Source organism: Porites lutea, chromosome 11 (assembly GCF_958299795.1).
Source record: "Porites lutea chromosome 11, jaPorLute2.1, whole genome shotgun sequence".
NCBI classification, from domain to species: Eukaryota; Metazoa; Cnidaria; class Anthozoa; order Scleractinia; family Poritidae; genus Porites; species Porites lutea.
The window spans coordinates 22,980,693-23,002,623 of record NC_133211.1 but is presented as its reverse complement, the minus strand read 5'-3'; the positions used below and the strand labels follow the sequence as shown (position 1 = coordinate 23,002,623).

Genomic DNA, 21,931 nt, shown 5'->3' with positions numbered 1-21,931 from the left:
GCGAATCTAAAAATTGAAACTATCATTTAAGGTCAATTGATCTACATCTAATACATCCTAACCTGTCTGACGTGTAACTATAAAGTTAACAGTCATGCAAGCTACGCCAAAGCGTAATTTGTCAAGCAAGGATGGTGTTCAGTCCTGTTTTCTAAACGCTTAGTGATTCACTTAAGCCGCAGCCGGATGCATTCAATAAAGAGTTTGCCAGATACATTTAAAAGTGGATTATTTTCTTTGAAAACATTGAAAAATCAGCCTCAATCATGATTATGAGGTCTAGAGAAAAACAACTGCTATAAACATTTCATATGGATGAAAATATACTCCACAGAATATATTTCATAGATGGTGAAACACAATTTATAGTAATACGTGATTTTTTTTCCTTTTAAATCTATCATAGCTTTATCGACCGTATTTTGATTAAGAAAAGATTTTGAAGCCCAACAACTGACCCTGCCTCAAAATCAACCCTATTTAGCAAAATGTAAAAGTTTACCTCTCTAACCAGCTATGTGCTGTTTGTGTACTGTCGTTCGCCTAATTGTCAATTGAAGTAGTTTGAAATTTCCGTCTATTTTCATTTTCTTTTGATAAAAGAAATTTTTATCCACTCTGCGCGCAAGCTTCTACACTTTAGTCGTTACCTCATAACGTCTGTTACTGGCTCCTTTTTATGGCCGATTCAATTTTAGCGAGCGTTTAAACAATATGAGAAAAAATTGACACCTTTGTCCCAAGCCAACAGCTTACGCGCATGCTTCGCCTTGTCTTCTATGGTCGCGTTGATCATTGACAGATTTGACACTCCTGGGGCAATCCATAGTGTTAATACGGAGAAATTAGTTAGTTGGCCCTACGGATCGGAAGATGACCTTACCATCAAGGGGTGACACGGCAGGCGAATCTTCCTTCCAGCCAAAACAACGTTTCGTTTCTCATGTAAACAGTTCGCAAAGGTTTGTAGGAAATTTAGGAAACGTTGGCTCACCCAAAGTAGCTCGGGTAGGCGATTGACGCTTCTACTCGGGATGATTCAATCGGTGAATCGGTGGTAAGACCTTTATCCGTACATTTGTGGGGATATTTGGATGCGGTATAGTTTTGCCAAGTCCTTGTGCATGTTCAAGAAACTAAATGGAGGGTACACAGCGACTATGTTTTGTAAACAATGAGTCACTTGTTCATCAATCGTATCTGACCCTGTCAACTTTGTGAAATTTAGCGCACAATTGAATTCGGACGAAAGCCGCTTGATTGAGTTGTCATTTCCATAAACAATCTTCGACCGACAATAAAAAATACTGAAACAATATTAATCAGTTATAACTTACATGCAAGCAAATTTATACTAAATTCATGTCAGGGGCACCCAACGTCAATTTTCGGAAAATATCTGTTCGGAAGACGATTTGAGATCTAGAATTTTCGGAACATTTGTTGTAAAATTTCTTGCTTGCCTGCCTCTCCTAGGATTTTCGAACATCTAAAAAATGGTATAATTGCCCATTTTTAACGGATTTTTACCCTAAAAAGATCACCTTGAATTTTCGGGAGCCTTTTTTCTAGCTGAAATTTTCGAAAAGGTAAGTTTTGATCCCCGTAATTTCCGGGTCACTAGACTTTCAGCTAGGAAATCCGAACAGATGAAAAATTTTCAGGGAATAAAAGTATGCCTATATCTATCGTTTAAATACTAAAATACGTTTAACAATGCTATGTTTATGCGGTTTTGAACAATATTCTTGTTGGGTGCCCCTGTCATGTTTGTTTGTTTGTTTGTTTTTTTAGATTGTTTTTTCATGAAAAATTATAGTGACGAAAAACTAGAACAGTCCCGGCTCAGTTTAAACACTCAATCATAATGAACACGTTACGTAATAGCACTCAATATCCAATTGATAAAAGTATAGTAAGCAGCTTTAAAGAACAAATTTAAACCGGCTATGTTTTACTAAAAAAAAAACTTTTAAACATGTTTTTGATGTGAATGAGGCTCTGGTTAACCCCTTCGGTTGAGAATCACTGAATGAAGACGAAGCAACACCACCTGCGTTTAAGAAATGTTAACCACATTGATTTGTGGTTTCACACTTTAGTTGAAGTTTAGTAAATTGTTTGATTTCCTTAAATCCCTCCTTGATATTGTGAAACATAAAAAGATTATGTAACCAATAATTGGTTTTGAATTTGCCTATATTTAGCGATAGCCAAAATCTGCCGCATCACGTTATATAACTGATTTGCAAGTTTATCTGTTTCTCGCGCATTAATCCTTTCTAACCACTTCTCACCTACAAGACCAATATCTTAGTAAAATAACTGAAAGGGACATCACCGACAAGTGACATACATAAGAGCCCCATGAAACTGAGCAAAAAGACGATATCTCGAGTGCTTCGTCCAGTAAGACATAAGACCAATAAAACAGAGATCCTACGTTGGGTCAATGCCACGAATTGGTAATCCACATTACACAAAAGTTGTTTTGGATCACTCACGTGCATGACTAGAGCCTCCTAAAATCACGTCACTAAAACGTAGGAGGGTCATTTACACTGCTTGGGACGCTGTAACGAGGCGGGTTTGCTCGTTATCGCTTTTAAAACTGACCAATACCGTTTATATCCTGCAAAGACTTTTGCGTCGTAATCCGCTGAAAAAACTAGCGAACTCGAAAACCAACACCTTAAAAAGTGTTGCATAAAAATGCTTCTAAATATGGTAACCCACTTTGTAAGAAAGATAGTATCTCTTTATCCTCCAAGATTTTGTCCACTTTTGTTCGGAATCTTTAAAAAACACGTTGCATCACAATGAAAGTAAAACTCGTTTGCAAAGGGACGAAGCAAGACACCGCAAGCGAAACGAAAAATACAAATATGTGACAAATACATTTTTAAGATAATGATAGATTCACTACATGTCATTTACTACATTTTCCTCTAAGTTTTCCTTCCTCCATGGGTAATTAATAACATTGTAGCCCCCATCCCCAAACTGCCGGTTAACAGTAGGTTTAAGTCCTTTTTACCCCTGGCCCTAGGAAAGATTATTCAGCGAAACGACATAATTCTTCTTGAATTTTTCACAAAGAAAAATGAAAATCCAGTATTGTCATTTCCATGTAATAATGTGCCATATATTTCTATATTTCGTTCGCCTTTGTGTTATCAGTTGGTTTGCGTGTTTCGTTTCAGTTGAAGGCCGTGTCATGCACGTAACGTATAGAATAGACGTTTTAGTTTCTGGCATTTCGAACGAAAAATGGACTTTGCTGGATAATAAAATGTAAAAAAAATACAAACAAGCAATCATCACCCCGGTGTGATGCTAAAACTTGTAGTTACTACTGGTGAATTTTTAGTAGATGGCATTAAACCTTTCAGTTTTCGAGGTCTTAAAGTGATGTTTCAAGGGACGATTCGCAACTATGATTTTTAGCGCAACACAGCGTTGCAACAACATTGTTGCGACATTGTTTCAAATGGTTATTGCAACACTGTTCCAACATTGCAACGCTGTGTTACGCTAAAAATAGTCGTTGCGAATCGTCCCGTGTAACATCGCCTTTAAAGGTTTCGAGGTCTTGGAGGTCTTGGTTTTAGAAATAGAAACAAACCTACGCAATAAACCCACCCCAGCTTCCGGTAGGCAGCGAAGACAAAGAAGGATTTTGAACACGCCCAATAAAACCGTAACAACAATTACAGGAAAAACCACAAACCAAAGAGAGTTTATTCAAATCTCTATCGGTAGTACTTACATCAGGCGTAATTTTCTCTTTCACATTAGCAAACAAATTTCTAAGACTCAGGGACGAAAATCACACCATCGGGCACTGATCGCAGAGGAGTTATTTGTGACCTTGATTGTTGAATTGTAGTTAAATTTTACAGTTGATACCGCGCATCGCCTTTGTCTTTCCCTATACTGCAGAATCGAACAAACCGTCATTGGATCAGCTGTGCGATCGTGTTACAAACCTGGTAAATATTATCCAACGCTCTGGAAAAACAGCTGAAGGTAATGATTGTCCACGAGTAACAACTGCCTCGCTCAGAAAGGTCCGCTTTCCAAGATGTTCGTTCCCACCAAGCATTGGAAAATATTTCACGAGATTAGTAACACGATCGCATTACGGTTTGATAGGTCAAGTTCGTATTCGATTCTACAATAAACAGAGGCGATACTCAACTGTAAAATTTAACTACAATTAAGGTCACAAATAACTCCTCTGCTTCCAGTGTGCATCAGGCGCCGCGTCAAGGAGGACATCACAATCAAACAAAGAAACCTTCTCTGAATCAAGACGAAGGATTGGACCTCTGGGCCATGTAGAATATATATTCGATTTGTTTTGAAATTGTTAATCTGAGTGTTGTTTTCTAAATAAGTCGGAGAAGGTAGCGCATTTAAAGAAGAAAAGGGGCTCTTGTAATTTATGATTGATCTCATTTCCGTCGCCCAAACTCCCTGCTGATGAAAAAATACTGTGATCCTTTAAATTCTTCATCACAGAACTTAGTCGAGTCCAGTTCGGTCTGTTATTATACGATTGATTAAACACTATACAGAGATATTGAGAAACAGGAAAAAAAGATTGCGTATATTCCGCCTATCGTGGAGGAGCTATTGGTTTTGTAATTAGCTAAAATCTGCCGCATCACGTTACAACACTGTTTTTGAATAAATAATTTGCTTGCTTGTCGATAACTTGTCGGTCATGAGTCATTTATACCCATTATCGCCCACAAACCATTTGTGAGAATAAAGAGGAAAACAAGTTAGGATAATAGAAATACATCCAACTTCTTACAGCTTTTAGTTGGCAATAACATGAATAACAGAAAGTTATTTTGACAAAGAGGGATTATTTTATGGTTAAGTTTCACCACCGTACGTATACATTGTACAATGAAGCTACTATTTCAGCAATATATGTAGCAAAGTTACTAGAACAGGTAAAATTGAAATGGCACGCTAAACAAGAAAACTGCAAAGCAAATTATAGAAGTTAAAGAAGCTGAGAAATCACAGAAGTTTAATCCGGATCTAAAAACTTAGAGAAGAACTTCCTCAAAAGGTTTTAAAGAGTGTATCACCATTTTGGGGGGTTTGGAAGGTTTTTACACGAATTCGAAATGGCTTCAAAACCCCACAAACTCGCTAACCCGGTAACCTCCTCGACGTAAGTACATCTGTAAGTGTTTACATGAGACCTATAAGCTTCACCGCCCAGTTCAGTTACCCCCACTCTCCCGATCCTGGGTCAACCTTAGTGAATATACAAGTCGTTGTCTATATCTATGTCAATTGTGAACAAGGCTCATATAAACTCATATTACTATCCCGTCAATAAGGATTGTTTGTTGGGTTCTTTGTATACATTTCGTGATAGCTCTATATACATTACAAGATCACAATATCTGCGACTTATTGATCCCTCTATTTCTTTATTGCTGATTGTCTGTAAGCGATAGTTGTTCCTGCAACTATATCTAACTCAGAGACACGAATTTTTTGTCTTTGTTTTTAGTAGAATCACCTTTCGAAGGAGAAAATATTTTTTCCAACATATTTGTAAGGCTCGGGGGTAAAAAGTTCGGATAACCGCGTTCCATATGTCTAGGATATTCTGAATTTTCTACTAGCTTACCCAGAATTTTGTTACCTAGGTTTTTTTTATTTTTTTATTTTCTTTTTCTTTTTTTCTAAAGCATGAAAAAACCATTTGTGACACCTCTGACGCATTTGGAATCATTCGGTCGTTCGACTGCCCCTGCTATAATTGTCGTAACCCTTTTATGTTAATAGGATGTCTAGAAAGCGTGCAATTAAATACTGGTTTCCCGCTCCATTAACTTACCGATTGCAGAACATTTTAAGATTAACCACCCACAATGTGAGCACAGTTACTGACCTGACATATTACTAAGGTGAATAAATAAATTTATCCCGTTAAATTCTTAACTCAATTTTTTGAGGTACTGAATGAGTCAACAAAAGCGCGCGCACGACTCAGATATTAACGTTCGTCTTACCCCTCTCCCGGAGTGTCAACGTCAGTTGCGCCAAAGTTTAAAAGGACAATAGAATTGAGTCTTTAAACGTCAAACTCGTTAAGATAATTAATACGTTAAACATTATTTCCTCAACTGTGTCGCCTCCAATGAACATATCTTCTAGTATTGAACTCGGTTTTCTTTATATCAAATCCTCGTACTAATATCCCAAACAAAGAGCCTTTTGCACGCGGTGTTATAAAGACGAAGTCGACGAACGAATTAGCAAAAGTGAGAAGGCAAATAAGTTAAATCGTTTCATTAACAAAATATATCCTTCAGTTGTTTCGCCATTGAAACAGGTTTTTTTCGGCCAACTTAATCGCCATCAAAAAAGAGCGTGTCAGCAGATATCAATTGGCTAATGAGTTTGTTTGAAAAGACAAAAAAGATTAAAGATCATTAATACCCCTCTTTCGTCACAAAACAAATAAACAAGCAAAATATTGCTTTTAACAGTCCTGAAAATAGCACCCAGCTCACGTAAGCAAAGATATAAGCTTAAGCGGTAAGAAGACCTTTTGTAATATTGCTTTTCAGGTTATTCAACACCGAGAGACTTCGCCCCCCTTGACAAGAGGAAGTCAGAAAAAAATGATATAAAAGGAAGAAAGTTGCCCAGATGACTTCACTGCGAGCAGCAAACTCACTAGAAAAGATACCGAGGCCTCAAGTCAAAGGATTCTTAGACTGCAGTATCTTGGTTTCTCTACTAAAGCTTCGGTAAGGTACTTATTCAGAAAGTTTTCTCTTACATCATATCCATCATTGTTGGTAAATAAGTTGAACAACTTTTAGTTAAATATTGCACTTAAGCATAGTCCATGATCTAAGTCTAGACAATCGTTACTCTTTTTACGAAGGCATTGTGCACATGTTTTATTCAATGAGTCAACGTTTACGAAGAAAGATTGTTGTACTCGATGTTGTTGTCTCTTTTCAAGAATACTTTAAGGTGTTTAGTTTCTTAAATCAATGATGAAAACTGAACTGAATTAGGATATTCTCTTTTTCGCTCGTACGAGTAGGTTGTCTGAAAAAGAATCTTTTTTTAAGTTTTGTTAGGTTTTATCTTGTACAGTTGTGTTCACGCCTTCAATTTACCCATGCATCGGTTGTTTTAAAGCATTTAACAGATATTTTAAGTCTGTTTGCCCTCAACAAATCGTTGCTGAATAGTCAGAGAGTCAAACTTGCTTTCCAGTGGTCCTGCGATTCAGGGTCAGTTCACTATGACAAACTGAGCTAGATTTACCTTAATTTTGGTCGCTGCGTGATTGTAACCAAATGGTTGATTCCTGCCACGTTGTTTGACCTGATAGGCTCTATTTAGATTATTAATTTCAGTGATCCAGATTATTTGATTCAGCGCATGCCGCTTAGTGCAAATAAGTTAAGCATTATTTTACAAGACAATAATACTGATTCATCAAAATATCCATTTTCTTGTCTCAACAGTCGGAAAGGGAGAAGCAATTAAAGAGAAAATGAAAGCAACAAGGTATTATGCTACCGTTTTTACTTTCACCTAGGAAAACAGGGAAGAAATATTCGAAACTATTAATAATAGTTAACTACTCAGGGGCCGACAATCACTCTCTGCTTTCGAAAACCTAACATTTTTCTGTCACTTAATTTGAAGGCTTATAAAAGTCTTCCCAATGTAATGTAAATTTCCCTTGCAGACACCACTTTTTCATTTACGGGCACAATATTGACAGAGCGATTTCTGGGGATGTTAGCGGAAAGCTATTATCTGCGCACTGTTTCGTTCATACTATATAAGGAGTTAGTCAAGATACCAAAAGCTCGACGAAGAAAACGTCACTAAAAAAGTGAAAGACTTCATCGCTATAATTCCATCTCCTTCAATTTTTCAAATGTAGGCGAAATATTTTTTGGAGGTTGAATTCTGCAGGGATCTTCCATAACGTAAAAATAGAACGTTTCACGTCGTGCTCGAGCGACAACGTCAGAAAAATATGCCAATTAGTCGGATACTTGCACGTATTAAAGTCGTTGTTTTGAGAATCTTTCTTGATGCCGTCGATCGAGATTATTACTGATATTCAGCAAGTAAAGGTCTCGAAAGATGTTAAGAAGGAGTTGATTATAAGGAAGTAAAGCCTGAGCCAGTTCGTGTGTCACCTTTTTCCTATTTTTAACATTTTGAAGTTGCCTGTGATCTATTACTAAACCGACACTCGGCATAATTGGGCCAAATTATATTTGATAAATAGAGCCAATTTATAGACAAGTGTGGTCAATTGTTAATAATGCGGACACATAGCTCGGTCCATTCAGTTTCCTTAGCTTATTACTTGAGTTTGAGACCATAATGCGCCTTGTTTACACCCCAAAATTTTGCATAACTCTTGTTTTCATTTTCTCCTGGGAGTATAACAGTCGTCCCAAGAGAAATCTAAGACAATGGTTATGCAAAATATTGGGGGTAAACAAGGTGCATTATGGTCTATGTGAAAATGGTAAATTGTTCATTGCCCACCTAAATTGGTACATCAACAGTTCAGAGACCTTAGCCTTAATTAACGTAACTTTGTTTTATTATTTAAAACTGACGCACTTGAAAATGGAACTGGAAAAAGATCAGTATTTTTGAAATTGCACCACTGACTGTCTACAAGCCTTTCTCGAGGAACCTTTTGCTGAGTATATTCTTGACTGCTTTTACGTTACTTTATGACTCCCAGTCACTGTTACTTTTTTAATTATTGCCAAAGTGTAATCAGCATACCAAAGTTCAACTATTCACAAAGTTAAATTGCATTGGTGCTGGTTAATAGGCCCTTTGCAGTTAGTCATGGTACAAAACATATATGGGAACATGTACATCGTTTCCATTCAACCAAAACGTCCGGTTTGAATTTTTGGCAACTGCCAGTAGCGAATGGAACAGCATTTTCCAACATTGCCAAAAAAGAGGAAAACCTCGCGAGGTATACTCAAATTTTCGAAATTTTCGGCTCCAACTGCAATTGTAATTGTATGCAGGTTTTACCTAAGGCATGAGCTGAATACCGCACAATGAATTTTTGTTCAGAAAAATAAGAACCTATTTCAGAACGTAAATAGCGTAAATTTGTACGAATTACCATTTACTTAAGGACCTGTTTAGGCTAACTTGGGAGAATGTAGGTGCTCCGCGGGATTAAGGTATCTTAGGTCAATTTTACATTTCCGCTCTCTTTGTTTCCATTTCAGCATTCTCCTATGCATTGCTGTTATTGTTGGCATTTATGAAGTACGCCAAGTATCGTCTTCTGATGCAGCAGCCAAACTGGTTTTGAAGATACTGAAGAATAGAGCAAACTGCGAAACACCCCTTAAAACGGCTTTAGCATGCCTACAACGCAAGTATCGCACGTTTGACGGCACATGCAACAATCTGTGCAACATAACTCTGGGATCCGCGGAACAACCTTTGGAGCGTTTACTGCCACCCGACTATGAAGGACCTGCCGGTAGTCAAGCACCACGAAGTTTGGGAGTCGATTTTAAGGCACTTTCAAATCCCAGAAAAATTAGCGTTGAAGCTTTGCAGAACAACGATACTGCGAATATCAATGGCACTATTGTGAATTTTACCCACGTGACAATGACCTGGGGACAATTCATGGATCACGACTGCACCTTAACAGAGCTACCCGAAGGTTTAGAATGTGGAATAAACAATGCACCATGCCAACCCATTCCTGAATGTGTTAACATAAAAATCCCGAATGGTGCAGAACTGTTATTTAACGAAACTGTACAATGCATTCCTCTTTCCAGGTCTGTGAGAAACCCAGATGGTGACCAGGTCAGTAGAGTATTAAACTTTTTCATAAATGTCCAGTGATACACAGAGTAGCGTCTATTTCATATGGTTTCCCACAGGCAGCCCAAGCTCAGTATGAGAGTTAAATCATTAATACGTGTGGTATCCTATTGCGTAATCTTCAAAACGGTCGTGAACTTAAAGTGCTTAAATGGAAATTAGGTAAGAGATTCAAGAAGATCAATGCTCGCTGGAATTCCCAACAAAAAAATGCTTAACTTTATTAAGTTAATTATTGTTTGCTTCCTGTGTGATTTTTTTTCCCGATCTGATCCGATTTTAGGAGGAGAAATACAGCGATGGAAGAAATAAAAAAATGCTAAATTCGCATCAGCACACATGAAGCATGTTAATGATTAAACTCTCATACTGAGTTTGGACTGTCTGTTGATTTCCCAGAGTGGGAAAGTTTTCCAGACGCGAGAACCCCCAAGAATAGAACACAAACTAGGTTTTGAGTGAGAGTAGGACTAAACGTTTTGAGTAAAAGTTATGCATAAGCGAAACAGGCCAGACTAGGCTGTCGTTTCCGCGAACATCTTCGAGGTGTTGAAAGAGACGTATCGAAACCAGTAGCTCCCACTTTAATCTTGCAAATAAGGCCAGCCAAAAACGTGGTAATCATCTGCAGTATCACATGGCTCTAACAAAAGACTCCAGGGCTTGAATGACACTCAGAGTCCATGGAAAAGCATTATTTACTCGTTGGCATACACTATTATCATTCGATGCAAAAATTTCTTCCTTCTCACTGGCCTAGAGCCCACCACGTGACCTGCAAATAACTGCCAACAATAATGGTCTTCTCATGCGAAATGTCGTCCAACTGTGTTTGGCTGCAAAAAATCTTCTGCTTATGTGTAAATGAAACCACGCTTTTCTCCTTCTTGCAATCGCTCTTCCGTTAAAATGGCAGATTGCTTCCAGTCCATGAGTTTATTTATATTTATTAATATGTTCAGTACTCAACCTCGTCTAATAATTGTTAATTTTATTTTTCATTTGAAGTAAATATTATCTCTTATACCAATAACGTCTTTATTATTTCAGATAAATATTATTACCGCTTATCTTGACGGGTCACAAGTGTACGGATCAAGCGATGAATTAGCTAAACAGCTTCGAAGTCCCAAAGGCCATGGACTTCTAGATACGGTGCCACTGAGAAACATTGGAGGCCTGCCAAGACTTCCTGATGCTAATGAAGAAGCTTTCTGTAGATCTTCCAATCCAGAAGAAAAACCTTGCTTTATTGCTGGCGATGCTCGAGTCAATGAAAACCAAGGTAGAAACGACGTTCTCTTTTTAAAAATCTTTCAAATCACCAATCAAAATTCAAGTAAAAAGAATACGTTACAGTCATATTATTTAAAATAGTATCAGTGAAAGTGCCGCACAAGACACATAATTCGTTTTATGTGTTTTATCATCTTTCTATTCGTTTGATTCATTTACAATCACTACTTATTAAAGATAAAGGGAAAAAGAATGAATGAATGAATGAATGAATGAATAAATGAATGAAAAGAAAACTAAAGACAGAAATAAGATAGAATAGAAAAGGGCAAGATAAGGCTAAACTAATTTAAAATAACCTTTAAATCAAAGTACCCATTTAAGATCGATGAAACCAGATACATCAGGCACAATTTGTACTGTAACAAGCAAGGTTTGACTGACATGTACGTGTAGCATTTCACGGCGCTCACTTAGAATATAGCCTGCGAACAGGCTCCCAAGTAAAGGGGAGCAAAAAAAAATCGGTGAAGGAAGCAAGCCCATCTGGGCAGGAATGTTATTAAAGCAAGTGCATTCAAACGCAAAAAAAAACTAATTTGACAAGTCTGACATATTGACATATTTGTAAGAGGATAATTGCAAGTGGGTGCGCTACGTAGATAGATGATAGATAGATGCAAACTGGTAAGAAACTGGGCAGTATTATAGTAATTAACTAACAAATTCTAAATTTTCATTCAAACTCGTCTCTTAATCAGCATAAAGGAATAACCGTGGAGTAATTTTATTGCAGCTCTTATGGCGATGCACACTTTGTGGGTTCGCGAGCACAACCGTATTGCAACAAACCTTAAATTGCTCCGTCCCTACGCGGATGACGAGACACTGTTTCAAGAGGCGCGTAAGATTGTAATAGCAGAGATTCAACATATCACCTATAATGAGTGGCTTCCAGTACTATTCCCCAGTAAAGAATTGGTAAGAACTTATCAAAGTATGTAATAACCGCACCTATGATTAGTCCCCTTACGGCCTCTTGAACTAACTTGTTCTTCTGTTGATAATCATTTCACTAATATTCTTAGGCATTTAATTAATTTAACTGATAGAACGTACTGTGGTTTAAAATTTGACTTCCCTAAAAGCATACGTGATGGGTAATGCGCAATTAATTTCCTGGGAGACCCACAGTTTGATGAGACTTAAGAACCGGTAAACAGATTTCAAATTTTTAAGTTCTGAATTTTAATTTTTAATTTTTTTTTTCTTAATTCAGTCTCTATGTTGTTTAAAATAACGTTTTGGCTATGAATCTCAGCCATAGTCATATTCTTGAGATGTTTTCAAGTTTAATTTTACCTTAACCGGTCATCGAAAAACGGTTCGTACTGAAAAAGAGTCTCTGTGTGACTGTCAGTTCAATGCCAAAAAAAGGAAATGTTGACCAGTGCAGAGAATAAGTTTTTTGTTACAATAACAAAAACAGTAAATTTTAAAATCATTTTAAAAAATTTATATAGTTTAACTGTCACGGAGGAATTCGTTCCTAAATTTTAACTTTGCTTTAAAATGAAACACACTTGCACTTTGTCTAGTATTTTACTGATTCGCTAAAAATGCTCTCTGAGAACTGGTAAATGCGTCATGTTGTCAAAGTGACAATTTTGCATGATTCTTACCTTTGCAACCAATTATTCTTTTATTCGTTTCTTTCTGTTCTAACGCTTGGCCCAGCGTGCACGTATGTTGAACTCTAACTCATTTTATAACATAGCTAGAAAATTCGCCTAATCAAATTCAATAGCGCGAGCGTGCTTCATATTCCTATTGAGCACGCTGATGACGTCAATAAACTATTCGTAATTCCTCGAGTTGTTGTGAGCTTAGCAATCCTGAGTCTCCTGAGTTCATCCATAACTCAGCAATAGACAATGAAGCGTTTACCATGTGTTTTACAAGGAAATTTAAGAGGAAACGTTTGAATTTGTTAACCGATAGTAAGGAAAAGAGGTGAGTGTTGTTGTTGTTGTTGTCATCTCCGCCAGCTGTGCGGGCTATGGCGTGAGATCATTCTTTGCAAACTTGTTTTCTCTCAATAACAATTTTTTGGTAAATTAATAGTTTTCCGGCACCTAAATATGGATTTTACAATCATTTTAGAGTACACTTTCTCTCAGTTTCAGGATAAAAACATAAGATTAACTGTGAGGGGAAAAAAAGATAGTCACGGAAACATTAACGCGTACTGCTTTGAGTGCGCCCTACAACAATAAAATTTTAAGTTAACTGCTACATTGATCGCTTTGATAATGTTATAAAACAATTAGTTCATGCTGCAGCTGTGCGTATGTCAAGATATTGAGCGCTTGGGAAGTTTGGAGAGCACTCAAGAGGCTAGAGTTGCACTCGGCTGCGCCTCTTGCAACTCTTACGCCTTTGTCTAGTATTTTACTGATTCGCTAAAAATGCTCTAACTTGGAAACTAGTAAATGCGTCATGTTGTCAAAGTGACAATTTTGCATGATTCTTACCTTTGCAATCATTTATTCTTTTATTTATTTCTTCCTGTTCTAATGCTTGGCCCAACGTGCAAGTATGTTGAGCTCTGACCCATTTTAAAGAGAGTCTAAACTAAGGGGGCCTCCATACTTGAAAAAAAAAACTGCCACATAACTGGATAACTGATCGGCGAGAGCACACACATTATTTGCGTCATCCTTGCCCCGGCATTTAATACAAGAGAGCACATTTTAAACATGTTTTTGTATTTCTTTTTCAGAGAAAACAATTTGGTGTTCTTTTAAAACCTAAAGGAAAATTCTTCACTGGATATGACCCCGAAGAGAATGTGCAATGCACCAACGTTTTCTCTACATCTGCCCTGAGAATGGGTCACAGTTTAATTCGCGCCCTTTTTGATTTGAGATCAGCCGACGGCACCTTTAGTCGATTTAGAGGATCTGATCGGTCCCTGCCTAGAGACATTCGTTTTGCTGAGCCAGTTGACTTCTTTAAACCAGAAAGGTTTTTTAATAAAAATGAACAAAGCGTCTTTACAAGAATTTTGTTCGGGCTGATATTTTTCGTGGCTCAGACTCCTGATCGGTAAGTAGAACGCTCTTTAACCCTTAATGATATTTAGACTGGGCTTGATTTAGGTCCCTAGGACTCTAACTCCAGCAGTGTAGTATTCTTACTGACGCAGCACGCTAGCAACACACCAGCAATGCCCTGTCCATTTCCTGACCCCAGCATATCAGATCCATGTAACCAAGACTGCAGTTATAGCTAGCTTCCTTTCTCACCAAAGGTCTTCACAGTCAGCCCGCATGAAGGTCGAACTCCCATCGTTTGTTGGTGACCCTTTTTAGCATTCTTTCCGTGTAACGTTGTGTTCTTTTATACTCCATCATACCCTTTTGTGTCGTACAATCTTAATAGCCTCATATGATTAAATTTTCATGACAACGCTACATGACTCCCTCATAATGTGAACATAGCCTAACGCTATGTTCACACTATATCTATAATAGCTCTTGCGTCGGCACGAAAACCATACCGGATAGAGCTTCTTTTCACACATAAATTATTCTAATGTGGTCTATCATGTGACATGGATTATGTCAGTTTCACTAATCGACACCTACATCCACGCATCAGCGAACACACAAGCACAGCTCGTTGATCGGAAGGCACATCATGTGAAAGAACATGGGGTCGAGAAGCCAACCCTCACGGACAATTTTTCAGTCCTCAAAAAATGCAGAAATAAATTCAAATGCCTTGTCTACGAGATACTATTTATACAAAGACTCAAAACATCACTGAACATGCAATCGCATTCGATTCGCGCTAAGCTTTTCTATTAAATACATTACATAGGGTGGATTCATTTGCAGCCTACGACGGTATACCCGTCGCATTTGCTCACTGAATTTTTTTTTTTTAAAGCTCAAAAACAGTAAAAAATTCAAACGGGCAAACGCGATGGATATACGCGTATGCTGCAAATGAATCCACCCATAATAATGAAGCACGCACGAATGCAATCTTATTTATTCAAACTACACCTCTTTTAACAACTTTGAAACTTTACACTCTTGTAATGATGTTCGAAGCATCGAAAAGTCGAGTAAAGCGTTCTTAAGTTTAAATTTTCTTGTTAAATCAGCTGCAGCAAGCACTGAACTGACTATCGGACTTTAGTACAAAATTATTTTTAGTCCCCAGATGGCCTTTTTAACTTTCTTGATTGAGTCATTGCTTGTGGACGACTGCTCCTTCCTTAATGTAGACGCTTAGTATTAGAAAGATGATTTCTCTAACAGAATCTCATTCCTTTTATAGTATCTTTGTGAACGCTGTACGCGAGCGACTCGTCATTGAAGGCAATATCTTTGGCGATCTCATGGCCATCAATATTCAGCGTGCTCGGGACCATGGCCTACCAGGTTACACCAAATATCGAGAAGTGCTTGGATTGGGAGCTGTTAATTCTTTTGATGACCTTTCGGATACTTTCTCTGCAGAGCAGATTGCAAGATTTAAGTTAGTATACAAAAATGTCAAAGATGGTGATATTTTTCCCTTCAGCATAGCAGAGGTCCCCATGAATGGAAGCGTGCTTGGAAGCGTCAATACCCATATTATACTAAAGCAGTTTGGAAAGTTCCGCTCTGGTGATCGCTTTTGGTACGAGAGAGATGACCACTTGACCGCCTTTACGCTCCAACAGCTGGATGAAATAAGAAAAGTTACTTTGGCTAGAGTCATGTGCGACAATCTTGACGGGGCCACCCGCATTCAGCCTTGGGTATTCAAAACATTAGAAAGCGGCCAAAGCGTGGTTGACTGTGCAGACCTAGATTACGTTGACCTGAAAGAATTCAGTCAAGGTAACTTTTATCTATTTCAAATATTTCTAATATATTCTATTCATTTCCATCTACCATCTGTAGACTAATACTATTACACTTGACGAGTTTTCTCTCGTATTTGACAAACAGGAGACGCGGCATTACGAGTATGAGTTAGGGAGTTAACGCAACGAGAGAGCTTACTCACAGTCGCTCACAGGGTACAGAAAGCAACACAAACTAGACGCCTGGAGGCGTTCACTGGTCTATCAAAAACTTCAGGATTTCTAGACATATATATGATATTTTATGACAACGAGAAGCTTGACAGAACAAACTACAGCTCATAGAAGAAGTTGATTGCATTTTGATGTGCAAGGATTGCACATCAGTTTTAATTTAGAATGTTTATGGCTGGTGTCAACTGCTTTTGACCAAGGATGGAAATGTAGCATTGATGATAGACCATTTTACACTTGTGAGCTTCGTATCCTAGCCTTTGAGTGAACGTGAGGCTGGGGTTGACCTTGTTTTGACACAAACCTCTTTCCTTTTCTTATGGAAATTGTGCTAAAAAAAAGGTCCTAGTTAGCCTAAAAACATCAGGATTTACATAATGAAGCAGGAAGGGTTGTATTGTATGGTCATCTCCAGCCTCGTCTTCGCCTGTAACTGTAAATTGATCTATGATGTGTTCAAAAAATCAACTTAGGTTAAAATAATGTATTGCTCAATTAAGTTACACCGTGAGTAACTACTATTTTTTTTCTTTTTCTTTAATTTTGATAGGAGCTGGAGTGGAACCGATGGAAGAAACTGGTGGTGAAGAAAGTGCCGCTGCCTGAATCCTTCATCACGTGTGAAACGCTTACTTTTCTTATTCGTAATCTCACTTTATTCTAATTAAAAATAAGACAATCATGCAAACCTTCAAGAGAGACGGCACCAGGCAAGAAAGCAAGCATTTCTTCTATTCAAAACCTGGAGTTTAATCTCCCGCTTTTTCAATAAAGTATTTGAATGAAATGCCACGATGTCTGATGTAGTTAATAGAGGCGAATTTAAGGAAACGTATCTGTTTACCCTGACGTCGCCCTTTACTAAATAGACCCTTTGACATTAGCCAGTTTGGGAAAATCCGTCAACACCACTGAAAAAAGTGCTTTAAAATTAGCAAAAATTGCCAAATTTGAAAGCGATACGTCTTCAGAGCGAAGATATAGCTAACCAAAGTTGTATGGTCAGAGGCAAGTTTGTACCCTCGACCATACAAACGTCCGCAAAATTTCGCGACTTTGAGGAGCTATAATTGTTTTCGTTTTTTTTTTAAACAAATTACTTCCAAACTTAGAAATTTTACTAATTTTGAGGCGCTTTTTCCAGTGGTGTCGACGGATTTTCCTTAACTTTTCCATGTCAAAAGTTAAAAAAACCGTGGAAGGGTCTATTTCGTTTATCCTAACCCATGATCACTCCAAGTGGAAGAAAAGACTATCAACCTGTCCTCGCCAACAAACTCTAAAGTTGGCCAGTCAGACTTCTTAGACTTCCCCGGATCTGTCCACATCTTCCCCACGCTCCCTGAATTCACCGTCCATTCGTTCGTGTCGCGCCTTTGGTAGATTTATCCCTTTCATCATTGCGAATGCCTTTTAAAACCCATGTAATAATCTGGGACACACTCGCGTTCTCATTAAGCGTCAGGAGAAATTTCAAACACTTTTAAAAATGGGGTAATACTGTAATCTTTACACGGAGTGAAAAAGCAAACAGGCATGTCAATAAGTAAACAACAAAAAGTGTTTGCAAGTGCAAACAGGATCCTAGACCCATAAAAGGCACCGCCCTGATGTGAAATAACTTATTATTACCATAATTGTCACTAATTAAAAAAACTCTACGGAAAAAATAAATTGGTAGAAACGCGAGATAATTACACACTAACGTAAACAAAGTTAAAAAAGATACAAGAATGTGAATGTGGTAGACACGGACTTCTATCCATAAAGGACGATTCGCATGATGTTTCCGGTTGCTCTATTAATGCGAAGTATGCGAATGTAAGAGAAATGTGTAGAGGTGTTTATCTGCCAAAGGCCTGAGTTGCGTTGAACGCGAAAAGATTATGCGTGTTTGTAGATATTCTTATCATTGCCTCGAAAATGTATGATTGTGTGATTTCCGGATGGTGTTGACAGACAGAACTCACAGGTATGTGGTCGTGTGGTTGAACTGTTGCAGCAATAAAATGTCGTCTGTAACGGGCATAAAAACGCTTCGTCGGTGTTTAAGCTTAGGTGACCGTACCTTAGAAAACCAATTCTCGACTCAGAAAAATTGATCTAGGTCTAGTTTCAGCGGGTACTTGGCTTTGAACCATGGGCCGGTTTTGCAGATCAGAAGGTGATAATTTCAGTGTCTTATAGTACTATGTTTCGATGTTTGTTATCTATTTCATGCGAAATCCTGTCATTTATCGGCCCGAGAAAAAAGTGTTTTGCGAGCTATCTAAGTTGATATGTAAGCCCTAACCAGGCACTTTTTGACTGCACTTCACTCGACTTAAAAATTTCTTGACTGAAATGACACCGGTTTGAAACTTCACGGAGTCAGATTACTGAACAACAACTGTCCTAACATTTGCGTAATTTTAAATTTGGATTCGGTGAAATTCATCTAAGGACCACCAACTTACTTCCCGGCGTCAAGGCTTTTAATCGGTCATTGAACGATTTTTTATTGTTTTAAATTGCCAAGTAGTGGAATGAGTTGATTTTTTTGCTAACCCGGTTTTCAAAAATCCAGGTAACTATATATATTAGTGTACTTTCCTGTCTCTATAGAAATCGCGCAAGTCTACCTGCCTCTACCTGTTTGGAGAATGAAGAGGGGACATTAGTTAAAAGAATGAGTGGCAAAAACTTTCCAGAAACATTCAGGAAGAGCAAATTCCAGTATTTTTACTTTTACAGTTATAATTATTATTATTATTTTGTTAACCGAGAGTTTCAATATATATACAAATTTACCCTCATGGCAAGTTATTTCCGAAACTTAGAGACAACTAAGAAAAAAATTCGCGTTTTTAGGGAACACCCTGTATAGGAAAACCATACTGAACCACAAACCTGTATAAAAAGGGAAATTTTCGCCAAAAAAAGAAACCCTTAACACAAATTGCACGGTAATTTTTAGGGAGTTATTATAACTCCAAAATAGGAGTAAAAATTTTAGGTAGTACAGAATAACCCCTTTTATGGATTTACTTTAACTCCTAATTTAACTCCAAATTTGGGGTCATTTTTACTCCTGAAAAAGAGTTCTTTCAACTCCCAGTCTAGAGTTAAAATAACTCCGAAAATGGGGTTAATTTTACTCCCGTCATGGGTTGTTTTTACTCTTTTTGGAGTTACTTTAACTCTGAAAGTGGAGTAAAAATTTTAGGTACAGGATAACTCCAGCCTTTTGGGGGGTTATTTTAACTCCTCAATATCTGGGGTGATTTTTGCTACTGAAAAAAAGAGTTCTTTAAACCGGCTTTTTTGGAGTTAACAGAATCCCCCCAAAAAATAACTTCACTGTAAGAAGTTAAATTAACCCCACTAGAGGAGTTACTATTAATAAGTCCTTGAAAATTACTGTGCGCACAACTAATTAAGTTTACTTTACGTAAGGTATGCCTTCCTGAGTTAATTGTATAAGTCTTTCTTGGCACATGTCCTCAAGTCTTCCATTCCGCCCCCCTGATCGGAGGTCGAATCCATTTTAACCTTAAGCTTCGTTCACACAATTCCGAAGGCGAGCCCTCAACGGCAAAGTTTATATGCGTTCAAAGCTGCCTACATGAGGTGAGCAATATATGTCCCACTCGATACAACTGATCCATTGCGTTAACGTGCATACTCAGAAGTTGCATGAATTACGCGACTTTTCATCAAGTATTTTTTGTATATATAATTATTTAGTATATACACACTCAGTGATCTTGGTGATTTAAGCAATCTGATTGGTTCGCTATCTCGGACTATTCAACAATATTCACCTCCTAGCTAGTGGATAATGTGTGAGCTCGGTGTTTTTCCCATTTTTTTAGAGAACGATCTTTTAAAAGTCGACAAAATCCTAGGGCTCACTTTTTTTAAGGCAAGAAAACACTTGGAAGGATTCAATACGGCGTTTTTCAATTTACTGTAGCGGGAGTTTTGTGCTCGATGGATTGTTTACAACTCCCGTGTATTCGCGTGTAGAAGAAGCCGTTTCTTGAACTCAGCGTTTTCTAAAAACAAAATTTTGGCTCAAAAATCGAAGTTTATTTATGACAAACAAATTTAAAAGGAAATGTTTGCAGAAATTCTACGTTTCAAGTAAACAAGAAAAAGAATGATACAGGAAGACGACGCCTTACCTCGAGCAACCGAGCCGCCATTTTTGTCAGCACTTCATGCGAAGAACGACACTACAATTCCTTTTGGCTATAAACTTGGCGAGTCAACAGAAAACAACACAGCTCTACTTTTCTTCTCAGTTAAGGAAACAGTTCAAACTTTTAGCGGTTCCATTTAAGCCATTACGCTGTTGTTTGCGAAATGATAAACTTGTGAATTGCCATGTTTGAAAATTCTGCAAAGATCTATTTTTAAACTTACGCCTGATTTGATCTGTCAATCAAATCGAACTTTTGAATCGTTTCCTCTCTGATTTTGTTGAGATCACTGAGTGTGTATATACTAAAACAATTATTCTTCTCGGTGAATGGTGGCTTTGGGAATATTTACCTCGCCGCTTTCGCGGCTCGGTAAATATTTTGCCACTATTCACCTCGATTTCAAAGAATAATTGTTAAATATATTAACTAGCAGCGGATAAACTAACGACTTTAGTCGGACTAATTCAAACACATTTATTCATTATTATTATTATTTTTGTTATTATTATTTTTTTATAACAGAGAACTTCAACTTACAAGTTTTAGTTATTTCGTTCACTTAGCCGTTACCAAAAGGAAAAAAGTCCTGTTGTACGGGAACATCAAGGAAGCAAACCATGCCGAACAACACGCCTTTTGAAAGTGGTCATTCACTATCGTTCAAATTTCACCAGGAAAGAACAAACAATAAGGGAAAACCTGCTTTAGGGTATAACTATTGTAAGTTTAAAACAAAACTGGATCCAGGGCTGGCACTACGGCAAAGAGCCAATATTTCGACTAACAAAATTAGCCTTCCTCAGGGCCAGAGCTATACCGAGAGAAAATATCTTGTTTAAGGGATTAGTTAGTTTGGTTCCACATGCTTACTTATAGTTCAGCATGCCGGGAACTATATTAACTTTTTTTTAAAGAAAGTCCAGCAAATTTTTTCATTTTCAACATAAGAAACATACGGTATTGTACTACCGATTTAAATAAACTACGAGCTTGGTCTACCTGTAGTACAATTAATCACGGGCAACTTGCAGCGCCCACGTTCGTCTTACCCCCGAAGTGTCAACGTCAGTTGCACCAACGCTTAAAGGAGCCATAGAATTGGGTCTTAAAACGTCAAACTCGTTAAGATGTTACAAACACGAAGTCGACAAACGAATTAACAAAAGTGAGAAGGCAAGAAAGTTAAATCGTTTCATTAATAAAATTTATGCTTCATGTTCCTTTACATATTACGAAAGTTATTGATGTTGGCGGAGTCTCGCTTTGGGTGAGCTCTGTTTGCTGGGACACAAATAATCACAAACCCATTATGGGATATTTTGGCCACGGGAGTGGCCGTTTATTAAATTAAAGCATATAAAGCTGGGAAAACCAGATACATAAGAACATTATCCCAGCAAAGGTGAGGGCACACCCGCCACTCCCTAGGGTAAAATAAAGCTAACGGGAGGGAAGGGAGGGAAAAATGTTTCTGACTGTCTTGTAATGCGAGGAAGGAGGCCTT

General features: G+C 37.7%; 1 protein-coding gene across 2 annotated transcripts; it reads left to right on the top strand.

Moving 5' to 3' along the window:
• The first annotated feature begins 6,669 nt into the window (after positions 1-6,669).
• Positions 6,670-17,032, top strand: LOC140952868 (peroxidasin homolog). Of its 2 annotated transcripts, none has more exons than XM_073402317.1 (8): positions 6,670-6,796; positions 7,527-7,569; positions 9,291-9,888; positions 10,957-11,191; positions 11,939-12,123; positions 13,925-14,250; positions 15,493-16,040; positions 16,791-17,032. In XM_073402317.1, exons 2-8 carry the CDS (start codon positions 7,556-7,558, stop codon positions 16,844-16,846), a joined length of 1,962 nt encoding a protein of 653 aa, XP_073258418.1. In that variant the 5' UTR covers positions 6,670-6,796; positions 7,527-7,555; the 3' UTR covers positions 16,847-17,032. The 2 variants fall into 2 exon arrangements, with proteins under 2 accessions (XP_073258418.1, XP_073258419.1); XM_073402318.1 differs by having other exon boundaries at positions 6,699-6,791.
• The last annotated feature ends 4,899 nt before the right edge of the window (positions 17,033-21,931 follow it).

What these genes read in the sequence shown, in the direction of transcription:
- LOC140952868 (XM_073402317.1), top strand. An exon ending in TATTCCCCAGTAAAGAATTG is followed by an intron (nt 12,124 to 13,924) that starts GTAAGAACTTAT and finishes TTTCTTTTTCAG; the next exon opens with AGAAAACAATTTGGTGTTCT. An exon ending in GTGGCTCAGACTCCTGATCG is followed by an intron (nt 14,251 to 15,492) that starts GTAAGTAGAACG and finishes TTCCTTTTATAG; the next exon opens with TATCTTTGTGAACGCTGTAC.